Below are 23,683 nucleotides of genomic sequence, written 5' to 3' on the forward strand. Positions count from 1 at the left end.
ATATATATTATGAGTTGAGTAAAATCAATTGGTTGGACATCTGCTTGTCAGTTATAAATCCCTCTGATTTGGGATTCGATTCCCCCTGAGTGTGGGGTGTGATACTCGAATTATTAAGCGTATGAGGGATGACCGGGGCCCGTATAATAGCCTCGTGTCATTCCTTTATTATTATATATATATATATATATATATAATCAGTAATTACCATCTTTTAAAAATCAACTACACCATTCATGATAATAAATAAAATATTGTGAGTGTAAATATGAAAGTTTAGTTGTGAGATATGTAATAAATTTCTCTTTTATTAATTTCTCAATAATTTGATTATAACACGAACAATTGTTCATGAGCTTAAAAATTTATTTTATGAATGAATTATGATTATATAAATATAAAAAAATTTAGATAACATATGCATAAATCTCACTAAATTCTTATATCTGCATACAAAATTTGCCCGGAAAAATGTCATAGTTAAGCAAAATAAATTGTAACTACGTTAAAAAGGGTCAATACTAGAAAAAATGGAAGATAAATTATTAAACATATTATTGTAATGCTAAGTCATATTAATTAATGCTAATTATATTAAATTTATAAAATAAGGAGTGTAAACAGTTCCTCAAGAAAAAAGTTAAGCTAATCATGCTTTCAAGGCCAAGGCTCCAAAACTAAGTTCTTTGATTGAAATAAAGCTCCCACAATAACCCTTTCTTGATGATGTATAAATATATGCCAATTTTAAATAAAGGAAAAACATCAACTCTATGAAACAAGTCTTATATAAAAAAAAAAACATGCCTTCGTCCCACTAAGTGAGGTTGGCTACATTAATCCTTTTTCTCCATTATGTTCTGCGGAATGTCATAACTTCATTTAATTCTAAGAAATTAAGATCATTTTATACAACACGACCTAGACTTTTTAGGTCTACCTCTACCTATCTTAACATATGTCAAATTTGGAACATCTACTCTCCTAATAGGGTCATCAAATAGTCGGCATTTAATATGACCAAGTTATTTAAGGTGTCACTCTCTAATCTTGTTTGTCACTGGAGCTACTCCAACACTTTCACAGATATATTAATTTTGTATTTTTTCTCTAAGTGTAAAACCTGTCATCTACCCGGCTATTCTCATCTCAGTAACACTTAATTTTATGTTTTTCTTTTACAGGTTAACATTATACACAAACTTAATTTTATGCTTTTCTTTTATAGATAACATTATACACAATAAAGCAATGTAAGTCCCACCACCATCTTATAAAAAATTCCTTAAATTCAAAACGATACTTTTCTCACACAATAAGCTCGATGCATTCCTTCATCTTATCCATCCAAATTGAATTCTACTAATAACATCCCCATCTATATCACCATCACTTTGAAAAATAGACCCAAGATATATGAAATTTTCACTCATTTCAATGACTTGATCACAACTTGTTCCAACCCTGCCACTAGATCAACTACTATGAAAATTACATTCAATGTATTCAGTTTTAGATCTACTCAAATGAATGCCTTTGGATTCCAAAGTTAATCATTAATCAATTATTTTATACTCTCTCACATATTATCCACAAGGATATCATCAGTGGATACACCAAGGTGCATCTAGTAAGAATGTCCATGACTAAAGCAAAGAAGATATGGGCTTAAAGTCGATCCCTGAGGTAATCCAACTTAAATAGGAAAATACTCAGTCAATTCCTTTAGTTTTTAACACAAGTAACAACTTTAGTATACATATCTTTAATAATTTGAATATAAGCAATATCAACACATTTCTCTTTTTGAATTCTCTAAAGAATATCTCTCGGAATCTTATAACAATTTTTTTCTAAATTAACAAAAATCATATGTAGATCCTCCTTACTTTCTCCACACTTCACCATCAAACCTCTCAATAAATGTATAGATTACATAGTAGACTTGTTTAATATGAATCAAAACAAAAATTGAGAATTTTTTTTATCACATTGCAACATATATTTATCCCTTAATTTATGTATCACATTGCAATATATATTCAATTATTCTCTACAATTTACACACTCTTGTACATCCCATTTATTCATAAAAATAGGAACTAGTAGTCTCTTTCTTCACTCATCAAACATTTTTCAATTTTTAAAATAATATTAAAAAGTTTAGTAAGCCAAAAAATTCACAGATCTTCTAAATATTTCCACACTTTTAGTAGTATACTATCCATTTATATTGCTTTCAATACTTTATTTCCGAAAAACTATTTTACTGATGTGACGATGAAAATAAAATAAAAAAATGTTATTTTTCTTGATATTAAGATTGTTAAAGTCGATTATATTTTTATAACTTTATTGAAAATTTTATTAAAAATATCTCACCCACTTATGTTGAGTATCCTCATCTAAGAAAACTACATTTTATTTTCATCATCAATACATTTAATTGAATTAAATCTATAGTTTCCTTATACATTTATTTGACAAGATTGTATAAATCATTCACCCTCTTTAGTATTTAATATATTATAAAGCTCATTAAAGACAAAATTTTTAAACTTACAAAATATTCTCTTAAACTCCCAATGGGCCACTTTATATATTTTTTTCAATTCGCTAAAATTTGACATTTAAACTAATTCATATAACATAACCACTTTTTTTTAATATTTTCTTGTGTATTATTATTCCACCACAAACTATTTTCATTCCTTTGATGCCTATCAACACACCATCTTTATGCCCTTTTAGAGCAAACATTTTTATATTTATCATATCTTTCTTCTTCTTACAACTCTTTATAAAATCAAATATATGAGCATATATGCTTTTTTTCTCTATGGGCATTATGATTTATTACAAATCTTTCTTACATAATTTTAATCTTTATAAGGTGATTTTTTGTGTATCCTTGTTAGATAATAATAAATTATTCTGATAAGCCTCATAGTGGATGCAATTTTTTCAAATAAACTACTCTAAAACTTTTGGTGGGTTATCTTCATTCTCTTTCTTTTTTTTTAAAGGACTGTCACCTTCTCATTAAGTAATCTCCAAGCATAGCGTATTTCCTTTTTTTCATGTACCATTATTACAAGTACCCATACTAATTTCCCTTTAGTTTGATAGGTTTCTTCAATAGTAGTGATTGCCTAAACTCCCATATTATTAAAACAGCAACTAAGCCAACTATTCAGTATTGCATAACATTTGACACTACTATCGATCATTATATGATGATTACTATAACATTTGGTATTCATCAACATTTATGTTTAATATTAACTCTTCTAGTCACATCTATCAAGAGAATGACTAAGTTGATTATCATTATCATCTAATATTTTACAATCCATTTGTCAATTTTTATCATCTAATCTTTATCTTCCAAATTACTCTATATCTCATCATGTCAATGCCTAATATTCCTCTTGTCAACAACATTTATCATCCATCTATCAGTTAATTATTTTCCCTTATATTAAGAGAATGGTTAGATCAATTGACATCAAATCATTTATGTCTATAAAAAATATTGTCAAACATATTTATGTTAGATAGAATAATATATCCTATTATTAAGAGAATAATTAAGCAAATTATTCACAAATAAAAGTCATTAAGGCAAGCTCGAGTTAGATTTAAGCCTGCGTCTCCCCCACTTAAAATTTGAGGAAGGAAGAAAAGATTAAAAGGGGAGTTTCTTACTGGGGTGATGAAGAGAAACATGTATTGATAGAGAGAGAGAGAGAGAGTGTGTGTGTGTGAGAGAGAGAGAGAGAGAGAGAGAGATGCAAGAGAATCAATAACAATTAACTATGAGAAATTACCATGTGTCAAGAAAGACAATTTATAATTATAAGTGTGTTTTTTATATGGAAAGAAGGCATAGCGAATAAGAAACTCATTGATTGCACCATTGATGAAGACAAGTTTAACAAGATATGTGAGGAAGGGAAAATATTTGTGTACGTAAGACGTACGCAACGCTGCGTACATCAGAGGTTATTCAGAAAGTATATGTGTGTTATATCTGCATTATACCCTCTTATAATCTTCCCGTAATTTACTTGTAACTATCAGAACTATAGAAACACATAACTTATTTGTATGTTACATATAAATTACAGGTAGGTTACATGGATGTTAAAGGGGAGTATAACACGAATGTAACCCCCTTATACTCTCTGAATAACCTCATGACGTGACGTACACAACTCTGCGCACATCTTACGTACGCAAATATTTTCCGTGAGGAAGAGTGATTAAGGAACTGTAAGTGATATGGGCAAAGATAAACGAAGAAAAGTAGGCAGGATTGTAAATTTAAGAGGCTAGGGCTTCCAAAATTTTATGTAATAAATTTAAATTTTGAATTAATTTAAGCCATTTGATTAAATATGAATGGTGATGATTTGATAGCAAAATGGTACTACCAAATTAGAATCGCAATCAAATTTATTGATGCTCAGATTTTATTATTTCCAAACAATTTATTTGTGAGATCAAAGTACTTATCACATTATTTATTATATGTCTAATATAAAAAATTTTATTATATTTTTTTATATTACTTAACGTTTTAATATCATCTAAAAAATTTTACTTATAATTATTTTTCTTACGTGAATATACTTTTTAAGTATATATAAATATTTTAATATATAAAAATATAAAAAGCTTATATATATAACAATGAACGAGGTTGAGTGAATTTAATGGGGAAGCGAAGCCAGCTTTGATCTTCATCACGATGTATTTTTTAAAAGCGGGCGGTGAAGAAAAGACGGGGGAAGTCACGGCACAGTAATAGATTTGGAATCCAGTGAGGATATTTTCGGAAACTAATTAAATGGGTCCCATTCTTAATCACGTGTCATATGTGTCCAACGTACTGTAGCGATTGTGCGAAGCAGCATACAGTATTATAAACCAATCAGTATGTACACAGAGAGAATGCCAGCTAACTGGGTTCGAAAAACAGCTGTTTGCTGTTGTGCATCTTTCGTATGAGCCGAGATTCGCTGGGGAGGTAACCGAGGTGGTACACGAGGGACATGGGAAACCCGGAAGTCGATAGTGTCTGGTCGGCACCGCTAAGTGCAGGTCCGTCAAGTTACCGTTAGCGGTGTAAACGAGTTCCGCCCCAGCGCGACCTAATGTGGCAATTTATTGAATTGGTGTCGTACCTGGAGTTTCATGCTATAGTTGGACGAAAATTATTAGCTTCAGACTTCCGATGTACAGATATGTCTAGCGTCAATGAATCGTCTTCATGTAAAGTTGACCGAAAAAAAAAAACTCGTTTTCTTTTGATCCGACCGGACAACACAGAGTAATATTCCTCTCCTGTTATTTTGCATTATTCATGTGTTATTGTGATGATATTGGAATATTCCTCTCATGTTATTTTGCGTTATTCATGTGTTATTGTGGTGATATTAATATATTATTATGTTTTGAGAATATTTCTGGTGTTATAATAACACAATAACACACAACAATATCACCAAATAACACCTAAATAACACGTAATAACACCGGGGGAATATTCCACTGTATTAAAACAATTTTTTTTAATTTTTTTGTCACCTCCACGTGACATAATTTCATTAGACTTCGGTCAATCTCTACGTCCGATCTACGTCTGAAGTTTGGACGTAATATTTGTTCAAGTTCAACCGACTTCATGCACCGACATGATTAGTATAAAAAAGTAATATTAGTTTAAATAATTTTTTATAATAAAATGATAAATATAATAAATGATTATGAGATAAATAATAAGGATTAATTTGATATAAAATTAAAAATATTATTTCTTTAGTATTTTTTAAGAATTTAAAGGAAAAAAAAAATAATATTATTATATTTTGAATATATTTTATATCTTTTATTTTTTAAGCCAGTTTACTTATCAGTTGATGAGTCGAGCATTGAGATCATTTAACAAGCCACTTATCGGGTCAAGCCCGAGCGAGCAGGCTCAAGTGACGGCTTAATAGATGGGGCCCACCTCCTGCACAGAAAAAAATTTATGATATGCTGAGCTGTGCTGGAATGCCCTGGAATACCTTAGTAATGAAAGTAAAATAAATTGAATAATTTTGAGATGTCATTTATTCTGCTAAAAAATTTAGATGAGAAGATTTATTGCACTTTTTTAAAATATCTAATATTATTATTTTTCATGTAGTATTAAATATTTATATAAATCTATAAAACATTACTGCAAATATTTCATATCGAAACTTTAATATTACAGTTATCAAAGGTAAAAACACATAATACCTCAAAACTAGCCTCCCCTGAGAGAAAGATTACTGCATACAGACACCGCAAGCAAAATTTGTGTGCGGTGTCCGATCAAGACCGTAAAAAAATTAGAGTGAGCCCCTCTCTAATCATAAAAAAAAAAAACAAAAAACAAAAAGATGTATTTCAATGGTTCTGATCGAACACCACACACAAATTTGAGTGCGGTGTCCGTAGCAATAATAGTTCCCTCTGAGAACTTCTTTCCAAAGCGATTCACTTGCATTCCAAAGTCACCGAATTAAAAACGTGATCTCACCGATCATATAATTGATATTTAAAAATAAATGGTAAATTTATCAACACAATTTTCTAATTGTTAGAGGTTAAATTTATGTCAAATGATGAAAGTATAAAGTGTAATTTATGTAATTTTAAAATTATGTCAAATATATTACATGCAACAAAAAAATTAAGAGAAAGAAGGAAGATAAAATAAGGATCCAACCATATATTCTTCCTATGAAAAAAAAAAGGAAATATATATATTTCCCAAAATCTTGGTACTCACATGATATATTAAATCAAAATGTGTACCAAATTTGGATTAAATTTGAGTTAAATTTTGCAACAAAAAATTCCGAAGGAGTGATATCAGTTATAACAAATGCAAACGCCTCGTTAACTATTGTTAAAGCAAGATGATAGAGGATAGGAGAGACTGTGGTAGGGCACATTGATGTTAAAGGTGAACCGCCATAATTGGCAAGTGGCTTCCGATTGTGGTTATCATCTCTTGAAAGAGAAGAAACAAAATGACTCCTGTTACACAAATTAAATGGAACATGAGTAATGTCGGGGTCTTCTATTAATCTTTTGGAAGTATGTAGTTTGTATTATCCAACTTTTTAGTATTTGTTGATTACATAAATATATTTATATATATATATATATATATATATATAGGCATCGAGTACACAGTTCAGTTGGTATGACATCTGCTTGTCAATTGAAAGTCCCTATATATAGGCATCGCGTACTCAGTTCAGTTGGTATGACATCTGCTTGTCAATTGAAAGTCTCCTCTAGTCTGGGCTTCGATTCCCTCCGAGTGTAGGGTATGATCCTCGAATTATAGGCGCATGAGGGATTATCAGGGCTCGTATCATAGCCTCTGGTCATTCCTTTTTATATATATATATTGAGAGAGAGAGAGAGATCAACAAATTGAAAGAACTTTTATTAATTAGAACACAAATGGTTAAGCTGTAAACTCCATATAATCCATGTATTTACATATCTACAACTAAAGTTTGATATTTACATTTATTGCACGTTTGTCATGCATGAAAAGGTGCATTTCACTTTGAAGAAATTAATAATGATGACATACTTAATATGATGTTGAAATTTTGAGTGTTATAAATGTAAATATAAAAATTTAAATGTCATACGTAACTACATAAGAATTATGTATTTTGTAATTGACCTATAAATAAAAGAATCTATAATTATGCTTTTATTAGAGTTATTAGTATCATTTAAGCCATCATATTCTTACTTCTCGGGTATCATAATAAAAATGATAAGATGATTATGATCTTTATTTGATATGCTTTTTGCGCTTGAGCAATTATGGCTATTCATAGATAATAGCATGAAAAAATGAGAAAATTACAATAAAGTATATGTTGAATTCAAGTTTGTCTGTGAATTACGCCAAAGTATTAAAATAGAAGAGATGAGTAGAAATGTAACGGGAGAGGAAGAGTGGAGCTATAATCTCTATAATGAACACTATGAAACAAATGCTTCCCCTATTTATAGAGGATTTTATATAATAGTTATACTGCATTTTTGTCGTTATTTGATGGAGTTTACACAAGTATTTTAGGTGCTTTAAAAGCAGCTCAGACATTTTTTTGGTTTGGCCGACTAAGCTTTAGCGAGCTTGGCTCGACTGAGTTAGCTCGGTAATTAGTCGAGCTTGATGGGCAGGGTTCGGTCAACCAACCTAGCCTGGTTCGCTATCTTCAATCTCCGAGAAGAAGTCTATTAGCTTATGTTGGGTGGTTGAAAATGCTTTGTGGGAACAACTCCATCAGGTCGGCTCAATCGCACGAAATATTATTGCATAAAGTTGGCTTTTTATAGTTAATGTCTTGGACACCATTGTGACTCATTTCCGAACAAATGGATCTGGATTACCTAATTGTTTTCTCGTAAAATTTTAAACTCAATCGGTACCCAGTTAACCGTTCAGCGTGGCGGGTCTTACGATCTCTTTGCAAGGGATTTGCCTCCATCGTATTCTTCTGTCCTAGATAATTTAGTTCCTCTAAAATCAAAACGAACATCTTTTTAATCTACATTATAACAGCTTTTATAATAAGAATATATTGTAATAATAAAAAATCTTATAATTTTGAAGTCAATATTAATGTATTATTCTTGATATGAAAATCTAACAACTTTAGTAATTCTCTTCCTTCAACTACTTGTCAAATGCCAATATTTATTTCTGTACATATAACAATACTACTTATTTTCTATTTTGCCCGCATAGCTTAATTGGTTCCACCTTAGATGCCAAGAACTAAAAGATGAAATGATACTTGATATTGGAAAAAAATTGCGTACATAGAGCTGTGTATATATGTAAGCTGCAAATAGCTTACAGAGAGGATATTGAGAGATTATAACCGTGTTATACCTCCTTAACCTCCCTGTAACATATTTGTATCTTCTAGTAAGTTCCGCGCTTTTGTTCTCATATACATGTAGGTTACAAAGAGATTACATTGGGTATAACACAGTTATAACCTCTCAATATCCTTCCTGTAACCTATTTGCAGGTTACAGACGTACGCAACTCTGCATATGTCAAATTTTTTACCTTTATATTATACATTTACCCAGAACTATTCATAAAGAGAAGCACTGATAAGAGGACATCCACATCTAAACTCGTACTTTTTATATTTATACCACCCACTTCTTTTAAATCACATAAAAAATATCATTATTTTAATTTCTAAAAATGAGTGAAATATATATGTCCATGCAAAAATAGTTTAGATGCTCGATTTGTAAATACAAAGATATTAAATGGCATATATGATATATGCAGCGTTGCCAATTTAACTATATATATGCGTGTTCCGATGCAAGCGCCATGTAGGATTACGACGTAGCATTACCTTTGTCACTAATTAATTCTGAAGACAAGACTCTGCGCACTGTACTTGGATGAAGACTTGAGGGGTGCATACCACAAAGCTCAATTAATTACGCATTATAATTAGTGCAAACTTCGATTAGTTTAGGAGTTATAATAATGTCGGTGTGCATATATTTGTTAGGGGGCGCCATCTCCCATGTAAACCAGTTGAGGACTAATGGCTTCGCTGCTTCGAAAAATTTTTAAGATCTCGTGAACTTAAATTTAGCTCGAAGTTTAATATGAAGGGAGGAGAAAACGAGTTGTTGTATTTAAGAGGAGATGAGGACTATATGTAGTCGGTGGCAGATGGTGCATGTTGTGCAGTATTTCAGTCTTTCTGTGAAGATTTTGATCAATTTGGAACTTCTTATAGTTGGATTTTGTTAACTTGATATGTGAGAAAGAAGAATGCACCAAAAGGCTTGCAAGTGGAAATTGGTAGCTGGCTTTAATTCATGCCCGCTGTTGGATTTTAGTTTGTTGGTGGGTTCAACTTGTCAAGAAAAGCGCTGAATAAAAGAACAGTTTGAGAAAAAAGAACATTGAAAAATATAGGATAGGGATTAAATCCCTTCTTTATCTATATTTTGAGATCCTTCACATGACTCGTTTATTTATAGAGGAATTTATTTATATGTTACAAAATATTGTTTTAATTATACACACATCTTAAGTAATATTTAGGGTATGTTTGGGGAAGCTGCAACTATTTGGAGAAACAATTGTGAAGCTACTGCAGAAGAAACTGTTTTTAAAAAGCATCAGTGATTATTACAAATTTATTTTATTTTCAAAAAGACATACCACCACTTACTAGCGGATGCCAAAAAAATTTCTAAAAATCAGCAAGAAAGTAGTTCCTCAAATAAAATTGTGGTGGCGGTCTGAAAAGCAAAATATACAAAAAGTTATCCCAAACAAACCCTTAGTCAATTTTTTTTATTCTTTTTTGGCTTATGAAGATAATGCACGTGGGCAACCGTATTCTCTCTTTATTTTCCTCTAGTGCATGCATTAATATTTTATGATAACTTGTTTCTATAATCACTCTGCATTATTAAAGCTAACCCAATGTAAGAGGCAATTCCACAAAGTATTGCTAACTGCCCAATATAGACCCAAAGGCTCCTTATCAGGGATCAGAGAGACAACCAACCTAGATTAATTAACCAAACCCTACTGACCAAGCTCAATTGATCAAATTGATCGAGTCGAGCCAAATCGGTTAAGCATTGTCGGCTGAGCCAGAAAGCAATCAGACGATATGAAAACACTTGTAAAATACCAGAAATACTCTAGTACATACCTTATCTAAATCGAGCAAAAATATAATATCACTATTGTACTATCACTTAAATAAACATGGGAGATATTTTATGAATAATCAACACAATTCATTAATGTTCATCTCTCTCTCTCTCTCTCTCTTAAAAGATGATCTTAATTTATTAGAATTAAATGAAAATATAACACTCAATATGACAATGGAGAAAAAGGATTCATGGAGCCAACCACACTTAATCTCTCTCTATTTACGTTCTATTCCTTGGGTGTGATTTAAGGACAATCTCATATTTAACACTCCCCAAACAAGAAAAATTTATCTCATTGTTTATTCGATCAAACTTGTTCAAGTTCAACCATAATATTCCCATCATACTCCCTCAAAGCTCAAGTACTATGCACCTCCATTCTTTTATTCATGGCATCAAATTTAACCATTAAGTCGGCGGTCTGATTCTTTGATGACTTTGGTCCAACTAACTATTATAAATAGATTATATGAATCATGTATTTAGAAACAAATGACTATTTAGTATTGTTAGGTATTTTTCTTGTTAATGTAGCTTAATGTATGCCCTTCCATTAGAGCAGAAGTCTAACACCCATAGTTTGATATTTACATTTATAACCGCATTGTGTCATAAACTTTATGCTAGCAGAAGTGTATTTCATTTTTAAAAAGACACTTATGATGGTTTTTCTAGCTGTGATGATATGCATGTAAATATAAATGTTAAGGTGTCAGATATGTAAATACATAATAAATGTTTGATATGCATGAAAATTTGTATTTCACTTTTTAAACGTGAAAATAATGATAATTTCAATATGATGTGAAGATTTGGATGATTTTAAATGTAAAAAAGTAAAGTTTAGATGATTGATATGTAAATACATAAAAAAAAACTGGTTGGTATGCATGTAAATGCCCAAAATATAACTTGTGGAGTTGTATTTTATGAGTATGAAGTTCAACAATAAAAAGTGCAGGCCAACTTAATTGATTAGTTGAGAGTTTAGGGTGTGCATGCATTTGCTCCCCACTCACTTAGAGATAATATAGAAAAAAAGATAGATGAATAAATGATTATATTAAGAGAATACATCATTATGATAATATATGATGGATTAACTACCGCTAATATTGCCTGACATGGACTGGCCCAACTCATAGTAATTTTTAAATCAACTAAATTCTTACAGGGCCCCTGCATTTTTTAAATGGGCTAAATTCCATGGCATCAATTTATTTAATGCTTCGTACGCATCCTGTCAAATCTTCTCCAAGTGACGTGCGACACCTTCCAATTTAAACAGCAGAGGTGGGCCTTAATGCAATGCATTAGGAATTTCATATATTTATTTACAAAATGAAATTGATTTAATCAATTTAACAAAAAATAATTATCAAATAAAATAAAAAATTTAATATGTAAAATAAAATAATTTTTTTTATTTTATATTTTGGAAAATTCAAATAATTTATTTTTTTATTAAGCTCTCAATTATATATATTATTTTTAGTAAAATATATGTTTTCATCTAAAATTAATAGCATGATTTTCTTAAATTAGATAAGGGGATTGATATTAATAATGAATAATATCATTAATAATAACATTTTCTTAAACAAATTATATTTTTATACTAATTTCCATATAAATTATTTAAAAATATAAACAAGTTATTCTCTTATTAAAAGAAATTGAGATTTTATTTTATTTTATTTTATAATAATGTCATTATATTAATAAAAATAATTGGCTTAAAATCACTCCTTTTTAATCCTGAGAGAAATGAACTGATTACAATACTATGGCCGGCATATGTTCATTGCATCATTGCACATGGTTCCTTGGTACCCACTGGCAATATAATTGTTATATTTATTGTAATTGACACCTTTTAAAGATAGGAAGATAGAAGATAACATTTTAAATTATAACATGTTTACTTATCTTAAGAAGACAATAATGATAAGGTGATGTTTGATGTTATTATCTGAACAACGTATTTTAATTTTAAATGTTCTTTTCAATATTTTATTATATTAAATATAGAAAAGAAAATATATTTAGGTCTCGTCAAATTAGATTTTATAATATAGAAAATTCATATAATTAGATCTTCTCAAGTTAGGCTACATAATATCAATCTTTCTAATATACATATATCCTAATTTACGAACGTTAAATTTTAATTTTCTTCATGAGTTACAAAACTAATTCTATTTTGAGCAAGCTTATTATAGTTGACATATTCATGCGAGATAGAAAATTCGTGACGATAGAGTGGTAGATTATCATCTTAGGGTTGTGCAAGAATTCTTCACACACTCATATAAAAATAAACAACAAATAGAAGGACCAGAAGTTTTTACGTGGAAAACTCGAAAAAGGAAAAACCACGCGATCTGACTCAATTGAAGAGATACAATATAACATGGTGATTACATTTACAGCCTCTTGTCCCACAGGCGAGAAAGTGTTACACAATCTCTTGAGTTACAATGTCGGTGCACAGATAAATTTGTCATAAGAATTAGGCGACAGTCGATTGTAATCAACGATAGCCGGCGAGTGGTGATTGGCGACGGTCAGCAACGAGGTGATGTTAGACTTCAACTCATTCTCTAAGCTTCAGTCTTCTTCGTGCTTCAAGCTCCATCCTCTCATGAGAGGGGTGGGGCTCTATTTGTAGAGTCTTGGTTATAACTAATGAAAGAATATGAGCTACTCTGATCAGACGGCTCAGAGAGATTTCCTCGATTAAATGACATTTGATGGATATTTGAGTGCCTTAACGATGTCAGACATGTTGGGCTCGTTCGATTAGTCTTGTCGAGATGTTAGATACGTCTATAAGCTCATTAGTTTCAACATTCGTTTGATCTTCCAAATGTGTCTGAAAACCTTCTTAAACTAGTTTAATGACTAGGGGCTTGATTTTATTCGAATTAGACCAATTTTGATATCATTAGGCTTTGCCCATTGAACTGTCAGTTTGACTATAATTTTGCTGAAATCAAAGCGCTGGATGCCTCTTAATTGAAGTTACCTTTTATTTATTAAAACAATTGTTATGCATTACAATTGATCTTCTCTTGACTAAATCTTAACACCAAATATGGAAATTCATTATGCGATATCATAGATATTAAAGTAAAGGGAGTGAGATCCAACTCAAATCTTCTTAATTAGTTGTCAAGAAACTAGAGTTCAAGCTTGACACACCCATCAAAATAATTATATATATGGTCAAATGATGGTAGAACATTTGTCATCCAATGAACATGACTCCTAAAGACATATATAATAATGTACTCATTATATTACTATCTAAGCAACCAACTTTATAATAACCATCGACCAATTCTAAAAAAGAATTGATGAAAATTTGTATGGTACAAATATTGTCAAATAATCAAAACAGCCAACAATGATATAATAGCTATCACTTTATGGTATGATATCATCATTACAACACAATATAAGCAATGCATCAATGATATAATAGCTATCACTTTATGCTTAAGAAGTCTAGAGAGATGAATGTCTAGTAAACCGCTTGCATTGTGATAAATAACCAATCAAGATAGAACGACTGTCACCCAATTCTTAGAAAATTTAAAGAGAATATGGCGTGATATTTTGTCAAGACATGTCCATACAATCGATTAAGTATAGAGCAACTCACATCTGACGTACCAAAAGTTTAGATAGAGGACATAAAATACATATTAGATATAGATAACCAGCCATGATAGGATAACTGAATAAACAACACCTGATGCTTTAGAAACTTTAAAAAGGTTTAAGTATGATATCAGGATATCCTTATTGATGACATTAACATGCATATCATATTTAACAAATAGACTTACATATTTATACAAAGCACTCAAATATTTAATATCACATTCAAAATAGCTCAATTATAACTTTTTAAAGGTGAAATATATCCTTCCATGCATAGATTTAAAATACAAAAATAGTATGCGTGAATATGAAAAATTGTGTGCTCCATATCTTAATTTGATATTAAACTTTTTAATGATTAAGAAATCAGTTTTATTTTTAGAATTTAGGCATGGGATTATTTGAATTTATGCAACCGAGTTTTATATTACACATACACACTTCATCATCACTCATTTTTTTAAATCATAGGAACACACAATTCAAGTATTTACATGAAAATAACAATAATTTTATTAATATTATCCACCACGACTTAAACCACTTACCCTAAATGAAACAACAAGAACAACCATAGACTTGAAACCTCAAACATGACATGCAACACCAATTAGTTCACCACGAACAAGCCATATATATAGTTTATAATAAACTGATGAACCGATCATTCATCATAGTGGTTCTTGTTGGCAAGGTTGCAGTGGCGGCGGATCTCACCATTTTCGCCGGTGAGCGGATTGTTCTCTGAGAGAAGCGTGATGGCCCGTGCAAAGTGCTCGAAGAAGTAATCTTGGCTCTTGGCCATCTTCTTAACATAGGGTCGGGTTTTCGGGTTACTGGCCAACTCATGGTCTACCATGAGAAGACCCTTGTTGTCCAGGATGTTGCGGTAGTAGTTATTGTCCAACTTCATGGGAGTGCCACGATCATTTCTCACATATTGTACCGATTTTGGGTCTGGGATCGGGTCGTAGCACTTCTTGAGCATGTGAGGAACATGGTCCGGGTTCAGAGCTGGGTCGACTTCAGGGTACAACCTGTGCACTAGCTTCACGCAGTGCGTTCGGCCTACGCTGTGTGCACCTACACCCCAATTCATAAATAATAATAAAAAAAAAAAAAAAAAACGTTTCTAGATGTGCTAAACTCTATGTATGTAATTGCCCCCATAATTTTGTTTTAACAAAAGAGATACATATCTGAAGTACAGAAACATGACGTTGAATTAATCCAACTTGATGTATTATTTATATATATATTTTGTAATAAGGCATTATCATGGCAGACCAGGACTCTGCCGGCTTTGAACTATTCTTCTGGGTTTTTTTAGCATGCAGTAGGTAGGTTATTATGAGTATATAAAATATACATTTTATTACATATGCAAGCTAACATATATAAGTAAAACATAAAAAAACAGAAGTTTAGATATTAGATCGATATATAAATACATCAGAATTGATTGGTATGTATGCAAGTCTTAATATCTTTAATGGCATTAATATATGTTCCTCTTCTCTTAGTTTGGTGAAGTTGTGGATGCTCATATTGGAAAGAGGCCGAGTAGTTCGATATTTTAGGTGTACTATATATATATATATACTTATAGGGTGCTACAAATAATGATTCATAATTGTTTCTTATTTTGGTCTGGCATTTGGGTTGGTAGAGAAAACGGCACAGCTTTAAAGTTTAAGGCTGCATGCATGGCTGAATTAGAAACTCTATTAATATAATATCAGAATTTTAACATTTATGGTTTATTTTTACAAAAGCTTATGTGACTATTTATGTAAATGATCCGAGGAGAAAAGTGAGATTAAAATGACTAATTATGTGTAGATTATGTTTATTTGAAGAGTATTAAAGAAATAAATTATAATTCATCGTCAATATTCCTAAAAAATACAACTTTATTCTAATAAAATATAGCTTTTTTATTTTAAATGCTAAAATGTCTTTAAAATAACTATAAACTCTAGCCTTAAATGTTCTTTTTCTTTTTTTTTTTTGGTACACCCCAAGACTTTTGTATTTACATTTCTAATAATATCTAAACTTTAATTTTCAAATACATATCATCTTATTTATACAAGAAAAAAATATAATTAAATTTTTAAAAATTAAAATGATAATATTTTTCATGTGAAATCGGAAGATTTGGTAAGTATTTTACATAATTAATTAATATGTATGTCTAAATGTCCCGTATATCAAATAATAAATTTGCAAGAAAATAATAATAATAATAATAATAATAAACATCAAAATCAAAACATTGTAAACTAAAAATAACAAAAAATAAAAATAAATTAAAGAAAAAACATTAAAATTATCATAGCACTTTTTTAAAGATGCAGCAATGAATACGGTGTCCGATCTCTACCGTATGCAAAATTAAAAATAGGACTATGAGAAATGATGTAGATAAGACACCGTATGTAAAAAGAGATTTTCTACCCAAATAAAACAAACAACATATGACACTAACGAAATACCACGACACTAAAGTTAGCACATCCATGACAGCTGTCGTTTATATATTTTTAAGTACTATCGTCCGATTCAAATAAAAAATTAAAATTTTATTTAATGCAGATCTACCCATTTCGCAATTTCGATGCAATAAAATAAAGAAATTATATATAAATTTTATTCAATGCAGATCTATTCAGAATTCTACTGCAGTTGTACCAGCTAGCCGATGAAAATGAAAATAAATGGTTTACTAAATAAAAAAAAACCCTATTAAAAAGAAAATTTCCAATTATATACTCAAGCTTCTAATTAGGTTGAAACAGGAAATAATGTGGCAACTATTTTTTTAATATTAAAGCTCTATAAACATCCAAATAATCATGAAAAAGACGATAATTTTAAAATTTTTATGAAGTAGAACTATAATTTATTCCATTTTACAAAAAGATTACAAATCTTATACTTCTATATTACGATGTCTTCAACAAGAAAATAAAGGTTGGGTTCGTCAAACTCTTGAACTTTACTTCTTGACGGATAAAAGACAAACATTTCATTAAAAAATTTATTGATAATATCAATATTGACGTGTACGGTTCTGATTACACATCGTCATAAATATTCAAGCATGCAAATATTCAAGCATGCATATAATTATATATATATATATAGTTACGGTAAAAAACTGACTTATAAATTCTTATTAAGTTTTTAATAAAATATTGAAATTATTAAATTACACTTCGACAGGATTACAATACAAATTTTTTTTTATTTTTCACACAATGCATTTTATATTGGAACTAACAGTTGGGAAAATTTTGCGTACGTCAGAGTTATAAATATGATACAAAGAGATTATATCTGTGTTATATCCTCTAACTTCCATGTAACCTCCATATAACCTATTGTATCTTTTATTAAGTTCCACATTTTTTTTTTATATATTTATAAGTTACAGTTAGGTTTCATGGAAATTACATAGATTATAACACAAATATAATCACCTTGTATCTATTATATAATTCTGACGTACGCAGCATGGCGTACAACGCGATTTTGGGGATAGAAAAATATTATAAATACAAATATAAAAATTTAGATGTTAGACATCTAATGCAGAAAAAATTATGGAAGCCCATGGTCAATAAAAATAAAAAGCATGCTGCAGGCATATTTATTTAAAAAAAATAATAATAAGAAGAAGAGGAAGAAGAAGAAGCTTACCAAGAAGAGCAACAAGTCCAGGGGTATCAATACCCATAGCTCCAAACTTATCCAAAACAGAGGAAATACTCTCGTTATGATCAGGCAGAAACTTCTCCACCACCTCCGCCCTACTCTTCCTCCCATCTCTCCTCCCTGTTTTCAGGGGAATACTCGGCCCTCCAACCTTCATTCATTCATTCATTCCATCACAAACAGCTTATTAATCAATCGCTAGTATAACATAAACTGATGAAAGAAAAGAGTAAACAGGATTAAGGAATGTTACTGCAACGATCCCATCTCTGGCTGAGAGAACTAAGATATCAGCGCAGGAGACAACTCCAGGACACTCCCTCTCCACCGCATCCTTGATTTCTTCCAAGTATCGGAAATTCCTCATGCCAAAGCTTCTGTCGGTCTCCTTCTCGGAGAGAGTCTTTCTGGTCGAGTCCAGAAGCAGAGAGGCGTCGCAAGACTGTATATTTATGCGTCCGTTGGAAAGAAATTAATGGGTCGTTGGAAAGAAATTAATGGTTTTTTTTTTTTTTTATAAAGCGATTGATTTGTCGTTTAAATTTTAGGCCTTCTCACCTGGACAGCGCAGTCATGGAAAATGTTTCGGATCCAGGAGAAAGCGGTGTTCTTGTGGCGCTTGTAGAGGAGTTTGACTTGTTCGCGGATGATGTCTTCGGCTTGAGGGCAGGATTCCTTGTAGAAGTTCATCCTGAGGCCAGAGGAGGAGGGGGTTTCGGCATTCGTGAGGGATGAGAGGGCGAGGAGGGTGAGGAAGAGTAAGCTCCAGCAAGAGGAGGAGCCCATCTCGTCTCAGGGGAGGTTTCTTGTTTGGAGAAGAAGGAGAAGGAGAAGGAGTAGGATTTGTGAGCGCTAAGTTTGGCTTCCGATTGCTTTAATAAAAGACTAGAAATTAGGTAAAGAAGAGCAGTGGTATTTACATACAAACCACACAGATTTTATGTATTTACACATTCAGTTATGTTTACATGCAAAACTCTTAAATTTTTAGTATCCGTATTAAATATATCATTATTACAAATTTTGTAGAAGAAAAGTTCACGATTTCATGCATTAGATTCATAATGCCAAACTATTATAAACATAAATATTAAATTTTAGATGTAAGATATGTAAATATAAAGGAATTGTGTGGTATGTGTATAAATTCTTTATGAATTTATGAAGTATATAGAAGGCATAAACTTATCTAATTTATACAGAGCTATCTAATTTACATATTAAATATGAAAATTTTCTTAATTGAAAATCAAATTATTGAGAAATAGATTTCATTTTTGTTAAGTGGGCCTCATAACTTCACCAGGAGTTGAGTTGGTCAAACCGAGCATACTAGACCTCCATAACTGAAAAAGATATTGACGTCCGCACGTCTGGACAACTAACCACCGGCTACCACGTCACCCGCAGCTGACATGTATAATGATGTGGCAACCAGTGGTTGACCGTCCGATTGTGCGTTGTCCGGATGGAATATTTTCTTTTTTGACGGATCATCGAGTCCTAAGTCCCAAGGTATTTGGGTTTGATTTTGAGTTCATAAGATCCAAGGATTCCAAAGGGATATAAAAATACCTTGGACCGTAATGGAGAAATTTGATTTATTCACCAGTTCTTGATAACCATATTATAGTTTTTTTTAAAAGATTGACGGAGCTGACCATGCAACATTTGACATGAATCTACCGAGAAAAATAGATTTGTGAAGATGCATTTTTTAGGAATTTGGATTCAGGTCGATGAACTGCTTGATAGATTAACTAAAACAGTTATATTTTTATGAATTTTCTTCTCCTGCAATGCTTCCCCCGATTCAAACAAACTGCTTGTTTGGAGTCAGAATGAAAAAAAAAAACAAGTGTATTTTAATATTCTAAGTGTATGGGTCTATTACTAAGCATGAAATTGAACATTTGGAGAGTTGGATGGATCAGTTTTTAAATCGGTCTAACCCATTACAATTGAAATCTGAATTCTAAAAATAGAAATAACATGGATTTTGATGAAACAAAATCAAGCGGATCTGAATTTAATTTAGTTTAAACGGTTTAATTATGAAATGCTTATAATTTTGCTGTTAACTGCATAACTTAACATGTATGATATCTGTATAAATTTTATGAAACACTATTCGATTTCAATTTTTTTAGGCTTTTTGGTTTGTTTAATTAAATGAAAATTAAAACGAAAACAATAACTTAAAACTGAATATTAAGGTCTTGATAATTAAAAACCGAAATGAATTTTTGAAATCGAACCAAATTAACTTACATTTCTTCGGTTCGGTTCGGCCTGTTGTTTTTGACCAAATAATGGGCACTCTGGGGTTGTACTAGTTGAGTCGAGTCAAGTATAGTGTAGCTGGACTTGGCTTGGTCGAATTATAAATTTTTCATGTTCAGTTCGAGCGTCAGTCGAGCTTTACATCTATGTTCATTGGCTTGTTTAAAATTTATATTGTTCATCCATGATTTATACTTGACTTATTTATGTTAATTGAATAAATTAAAAATTCAAACGAGTACTTAACTTTTCATATACAATTTAACTTTGATTATTATTTGATTTTTCATGTAGAACTAGAAAATAAGCTAAAATCTTGGATGTGTTGAATTCTGAATTATCTTTTATGAACAAGCCTTGAGAGTTGGAGTCGAGTGAAAGAAAGAAAAACGAGAACATTAATGATTATGTTCAAGATTGCTTCATTTAACTTTCGAGTTTAAAATATATTGTTCAAAGTTGATTATTTACTAATTTGAACAGCAATAAGCCGACTTTAATCAAGCCTAGTTCAAGCACATTGGTTCAATTTAAAATATTACTTATTTTATCCATGTTATTTCATTATAACACTAGCTTAAATTAATATATTTTATCTCAATCGTACCACTTGGAATTTTAGAACTAAGCTCAAGTTCAAGCTAGAGCTTCAATAATTAATCAAGCTCAAGCTCTAGCCAAGAGTGGCTTGAACTTGACTTGACTTTCCTCACAATTTGACTCAAAAAATTTTTCATGACAAAAAGGAAGTGATTCATTTTCATAACAAAAGAAAACAAAAAGAATTAAAATATGCCCAAAATAATTTAGTAAATATAATTTCATTAAAATGTTTTTTATCATAAGATCTATTTGACATAATCAGTAAAAAGTAGCAACTAAGGAGATATTTGGTAGGACACTTTTAACAGGAAATAACCATAAATAAATTCGATAAATTTATCATTAAGTTAAATTCAATTTTTATATGTTTCGTTTGTTAAATTTGGATTTATCAAATTAACTAATTAGTTATTTTAGAATAAAATTATTTCAAATAGATTTATGTCAAATATTTCAAATGAACATAACTAGATTTAATGTAATTTGGATCAAATTTAATGATGTTTAGATTTATTTAACTCGAAACCTCTTGTAGGCAAATACATCCACTCTTCATTGTTCAGCCACTTGAAACACAACCCTCCAATGCCCGCCTTCTCCCCCTAGCAAGATGTCTCCTCCATCTCTTCTCTCCCATGACAGATACAACCCCAACGCCAAACCTAAAACAGAGACAGCGAGCCATGCCCCCACCCCATAACTCCACATTCTCCATCCACCGCTGCTTTCGAAACTCCAATTTTCAAAATTTGCCCCCCAAGTCTTTTCCCACAACCGCCGGCGATAGAAGCGAAGATGATACACAATCCTCCACGCCGCTCGCCGACGATCTATTCCGATCTCCCCGACGCTCCGGGGGCTACACCCAAGGTGATGCTTCCTATCTCTCTCTCGTTCGTTTCTACTCCGATCCCCCCAACATTCCTGCCCTCCGTGCACTCCTCAATCGAATGCGCTCCGATCGCCGTCCCTTCCCCGAACGCTTGTTTCCCCCAATCATCCGTGCATTTGGCCGCGCCGGACTCCCCTTTGAAGCTCTCCACCTGTTCGACGAAATGCTCCCCTCCTTCCAGTGCACCCCTTCCACCTTCTCCCTCAATTCCGTCCTCTCATCCGTCGTCTCATCCCCAGACTCCTCCTCCCTTGCCTTCCCATTCTTCCGCCGCGCCATCCGCGTCCATCACTCCCTCAACCCCAACCTTCTCACCTTCAATCTCATTCTTAAATCACTCTGCTCACCCCCTTCCCCTTCCCTCCCCCTCGCCCTCCACCTCTTCCGCTCCATCCCCCCTCGTGGCCTCCGCCCCGATGCTTACACCTACACCACCCTCATCGCAGCCCTCAGCCGCACCAGCCGCCTTGACGACGCCTTTGCCCTTCTCGACGAGATGCAGCTCGATGGCGTCGCCCCTGCATCCGCCACCTTCAACTCTCTCCTACACGCCATCCTCCGCACCGGCGATCTCCGTCGTGCCGCTAATCTCGCCCGCTATATGCTCCTCAAGGGCTGCCCGCCCACTCTCGCCACCTACAACACCCTCGTCCATGGCCTCTGCCGCCATGCCCGCCTCGAAGAAGCGCTCGCCCTCATTGACCGTATGGTCCTCCGCGACGGCCTCGTACCGAACGAGGTCACTTATGGCGCTCTGGTTGACGGCCTCGTCAAGCTGGGCCGCATTGTCGACGCCCGCAGGGTGTTCGACGTTATGCGTGAGAGGGGAGTTCGGGCTAACGAGGCCGTGTCCGATCCGACGGTACCGAAGAGGCGATGAATCTTTGGGCGGTGATGATATCCGATGGTGTCAAGCCCAACGAGGTCCTCTACACCGCGCTTGTTGATGGGCTCGCTCGGCACCAGAAGGTCGCCGAGGCGGAGGACGTGATCGCTAAAATGACCGCGGGAGGCTGCAATCCTAACGTGCGCACCTTCAGCGCGCTCATGTGGGGCCATTTCAGGTCCGGTAATAGCCATCAGGCGCTTGCCACGTGGACCAAGATGGTCCGCTGTGGCTGTGAACCCAACCAAGTGAGCTACAGCATTTTGATCAATGGGCTCTGTGGGGAGGGTAAGGTGAAGGAGGGTATGATGGTATGGAAGAACATGGTAAGCCGGGGTTGCACCCCCGATGTGATGGCCTACACGGCGATGATCCGAGGGCTGTGCATAGCCGGGAATGTGGATGCAGGGCTCAGATTGTTCTACGATATGATGGCCCGTGGCGATGCGGAACCGGACGCGGTGGCGTATAATGCACTGTTTGATGGGTTGATTAAGGCCGATAGGTTAATCCAAGCCTTTGATTTGTTGAGTTCGATGTTAGAGAGAGATTGTGACCCAGATGAGGTCACGTGCAATATATTTCTGAAGGGGTTGAGGTGGGGGGAGGAGGAGAAGGGGAGGGAGTTGATGGAAGGGATGATTGTGAGAATGGTGAGGAGAGGGAGAATTAATGGTGCGGCTTATATTGTTTTATTGATGTGTAAGAAGTACATGTTCCCAAGGAGTGAAATTTGGGAGAAGATGGTGAGTTCGTTTTGTAATATGAAGAAAGTGAGGGTTGTAATTGATAAGATTTTTGGTATAATCTCATGTAGAAATGATTTATGAAGAAAATTT

At 32.9% G+C, this 23,683-nt stretch overlaps 2 protein-coding genes across 2 annotated transcripts; one reads left to right on the top strand and one right to left on the bottom strand.

Moving 5' to 3' along the window:
* Window positions 1–14,947: 14,947 nt before the first annotated feature.
* On the bottom strand, window positions 14,948–19,049 carry LOC110032151 (peroxidase 42-like). The gene is made up of 4 exons (XM_020735677.1): window positions 18,739–19,049; window positions 18,434–18,622; window positions 18,166–18,331; window positions 14,948–15,543 (listed from the first exon to the last, which is right to left on the bottom strand). Exons 1-4 carry the CDS (start codon window positions 18,964–18,966, stop codon window positions 15,125–15,127), a joined length of 1,002 nt encoding a protein of 333 aa, XP_020591336.1. The 5' UTR covers window positions 18,967–19,049; the 3' UTR covers window positions 14,948–15,124.
* Window positions 19,050–21,613: 2,564 nt separating this feature from the next.
* LOC110032085 (pentatricopeptide repeat-containing protein At4g20090-like) lies at window positions 21,614–23,674 on the top strand. Its single transcript, XM_020735599.1, is given in 2 exon segments — window positions 21,614–22,808; window positions 22,811–23,674. Coding segments are annotated over 2 exon segments (1,923 nt in total). The 5' UTR covers window positions 21,614–21,749.
* The last annotated feature ends 9 nt before the right edge of the window (window positions 23,675–23,683 follow it).

The sequence above is a fragment of the Phalaenopsis equestris genome, unplaced genomic scaffold (assembly GCF_001263595.1).
Source record: "Phalaenopsis equestris unplaced genomic scaffold, ASM126359v1 Scaffold000878, whole genome shotgun sequence".
Classification (NCBI taxonomy): domain Eukaryota; kingdom Viridiplantae; phylum Streptophyta; class Magnoliopsida; order Asparagales; family Orchidaceae; genus Phalaenopsis; species Phalaenopsis equestris.